This window comes from Arabidopsis thaliana, assembly GCF_000001735.4.
Source record: "Arabidopsis thaliana chromosome 1 sequence".
Taxonomy (NCBI): Eukaryota; Viridiplantae; Streptophyta; class Magnoliopsida; order Brassicales; family Brassicaceae; genus Arabidopsis; species Arabidopsis thaliana.
The window spans coordinates 28359109-28362409 of NC_003070.9; the positions used below are offsets into that span (position 1 = coordinate 28359109).

Here is a 3301-nt window from a genome sequence, read left to right on the forward strand (position 1 = left end):
AAGAAATTTGACTTAATTAAACCGTAATAGGAGAAGACTAAGAGATTTTAATTGGCTAAAAAAACGCTAATTTTAGAGAAGTAAAGATTCTGTGGCCGATTCTCTGGTAAATATTTCCTTTCTAAATCTATTTTATTTACTCGACTTAATAGAAGCTTCTTCTTTCGTTAATCGGTGAAAAGCTTAAATCTGCGTCTCTGATGGCGTTTCAGTGGTTACCTGAAGATGATTATCTTCTCAGAAAATCACTCGAGGTTTAGTTTTTTCACGAAACCCTAATCTTGATTTTTTAATTTCATAAACCTTTCGATTTCGATTTTTCTGTTATCTTTTTTTTTTTCGTATCTTGCGTTCCCGTACGAGTATGATGTTACTGAATCTCGTACTGAAACCCTAAATTATTGCAGCGTTTAAAAGCTTTTCTCTGTTTGATAATTAACATACTTGTGTCCCAAGTCATAATACTCTGCCTTGATCAAAACTTGATTATATCGGTTCTTAGTTCTTACGAGTTTCCCTGTTTGTTAATTCTTACAATCAATTGTTAAATTTTTCAGAATCTATGATTCAAATAGTCGATATTTGAATCCAAGATTTGCAAAATTTCTAATGATTTGTGGAGTTTAATTCCTTGTATAATAATAGGATGGAACTTCTCTAGAGACGTTAGCTAAAGGAGCGGTGAGATTCTCTCGAAAATTTACACTTTCAGAACTAACAGAGCGATGGCATTGTCTTCTTTACAATCCCAAGGTTACATCTCTGTCTTCATCAGTCGGATTTGAGCTCCAATACGGAGCTCAATTCGTTCCACAAAGTCTCTTTGATTCAGTACCAGTCAGAACTCATTACTACACTACACGAAAAAGGCGGCGTTTGGAGTTAGAGGAGTCTCTTAAGGTCAATAACAATGCCATTGATGAACATCTTAATGTGGAGGAAGGGAATTTGTTTGGAGAATGTGATGATGATTTTGGTTTCAAGTTTGAGGACATTGAAAGTTTTCGCAACACTTTCCCAGACATTTTGCTTTCCCCTCATGATTATCAGACAACTATCTTTGGTAATGAGATTGATGATGAGGATGATCGAATGGTGAATCAGATGTTAAACATCAACGATGACCAGATTCATGACTCTTATGTTACAGACACAATAACAACAACAACAGAACATGTTCTGCTTCAAGAAGTGTTTCAAGATCCTCTGTTTCAACAACCTAACGCATCCTTGAATGAGCCAGCATCACCGTCACAGCAGCAAGTAATCCTTGATCAAGCAGAGATTTGGATTCCTCCACCGCCTTATGATCCACATCCAGAAATCGTTAACGGTGTTATCAATTGTGTTATAAACCGTGAGTCCGATGAGATTCCAGATAATGATGATATCAACCTGCAACTGTACAATCCTAAAGCTCGAAACTCGGTTAATCCTTCATCAGTGAGGAATAATATGAAGCCACCTCTGCCTCCAGTTAGAAGATCATCCTTACAAGTCAAGAGCAAAGACATTATCGACAGTTCTGGTTTTGGAGATTGTGCTGTCACAACCCGAGCAAGTTCTTCTTCTGCATTCAGTGATAGCTTTACTGAGAAAGCGACATCTACTGTTGCTGCAACAACTTCATCAACTCTACAACACTTTCCAGAGAATGAAATTTGTGAACAGACATTGAGTGCAGAGATGGATATAAACGTACCAGAGGAGAATAATATTGAAATTGAGAGTGATGAAGAGTTGCCTTCCTTTTCAGATCTAGAAGCTATGGTATATAAACTCTTACAAGTCAGTGTAAATTTTTGTCTTTTCTTGGTTAAAGTTACTTAAACTGTGTTTTCTTTTTGAACCAATCAGATTCTTGACATGGACCTTGAACCGATTGGTCAAGACCAGTACGAGTTGGACGGTAAATAATCAGCTCTCTCTTAAACTATAGTTTTACCATTTGTCCTTCTAATGTATCAAAAGGCTATACTGATGGTTGTGTGTGTATGTAGCTTCAAAATATCGAAACGAGGAAATGGCGCGAAAGATAATGAGATTAGAGCAGAGTGCTGAATCTTACATGAACCGTGACATCGCTGCTCATGGAGCTTTCGCTCTTCTATATGGAAGCTCTAAGCATTACATCAATAAACCAGAGGTTATTGAATCTTCTTGGGATGCTTAATTATAGTGATTAAGTGATATAGTTAAGCTAAAAACACTTTCAACTTGTCAGGTGTTACTTGGAAGAGCAACAGGTGAATATCCGGTGGATATCGACTTAGGAAGGTCAGGGTCTGAAACAAGATTCTCTCGACGACAGGTGATAACGCCATTCATCATACATTTTGATAACGCCATTCATCTTATTGATTTTTATACATAGTTTATAAGTGTGAGTTTTCTTGGAAATTTATGGAACTAGGCTCTAATAAAGTTGAAGCAAGATGGGAGTTTTGAAATCAAGAATCTTGGGAAGTTTTCGATATGGATGAACGATGAGGAAATTAATCATGGAGAAGTTGTCATTCTCAAGAACAATTGCTTAATCCAGGTCAATTCAATTCTTAAGTCTTTGGTTTTTTCTTTGATTATGATCAAGAAACCAAGACTGATCAATTTTTTGTTCTGTTTTCTTGAACAGATACGAGAAAAGTCGTTCATATTCGAGAAGAATGAGAAAGCAGTCAAAAGATATTTAGATGGAATTCACAAATGAAATCATATATATATATATCGTAGACGTAGTAGAGACTTTATGGTATATGACATCGAAACTTAACACGTGAATTTGGTTGATCCAATCAAATCCTACGGGTGATTTAAAAGTTAGTTTGATCTTTTCGTTTATTTTTTTTTAAATACACATCACGAAATAGTCAAATACAGTTCGAATAATATCGATGAGGATCTCTGAGGTGTGTTGATGCAAAGAAAGAATGGGCAGTGAAGTGGATATGAAAGATGCTGATTGATTGGCCAACTTTTTGTCTTTGAAGTAATATACAAAACCCCGTCTGATGTAGATATTTAATACTAGTATCATCAAAAATATTTCAAAACTATATTTTTTGTGAATTATCTTTCATATTCGAGACGAATGAGAAAGCAGTCAAAAGATATCATCAAAAATATTTCTGTTCTGTTTAGTGTTAGTTTAAATTTCTTATATTTCTATATTTTAGCTTTATATATAAATTTGTTAATTTAATATTTTACTAAAATTAATGTTTAAGTAATATAAGATGTTTAATGTTGTTATTCTTTCATATAGTGAAACCACATATGACTAAAATACAATATAAACGACTGT

The 3301-nt window shown here is 34.6% G+C and overlaps 1 protein-coding gene across 1 annotated transcript; it reads left to right on the plus strand.

Moving 5' to 3' along the window:
- Positions 1–200: 200 nt before the first annotated feature.
- AT1G75530 (Forkhead-associated (FHA) domain-containing protein) lies at positions 201–2707 on the plus strand (the record flags this gene model as incomplete). The annotated part of the gene is made up of 7 exons (NM_106206.1): positions 201–254; positions 646–1770; positions 1858–1909; positions 2001–2146; positions 2225–2311; positions 2414–2542; positions 2633–2707. The coding sequence occupies 7 exons, from the start codon at positions 201–203 to the stop codon at positions 2705–2707; spliced, it is 1668 nt and encodes a 555-aa protein (NP_177685.1).
- Between the last annotated feature and the right edge of the window lie 594 nt (positions 2708–3301).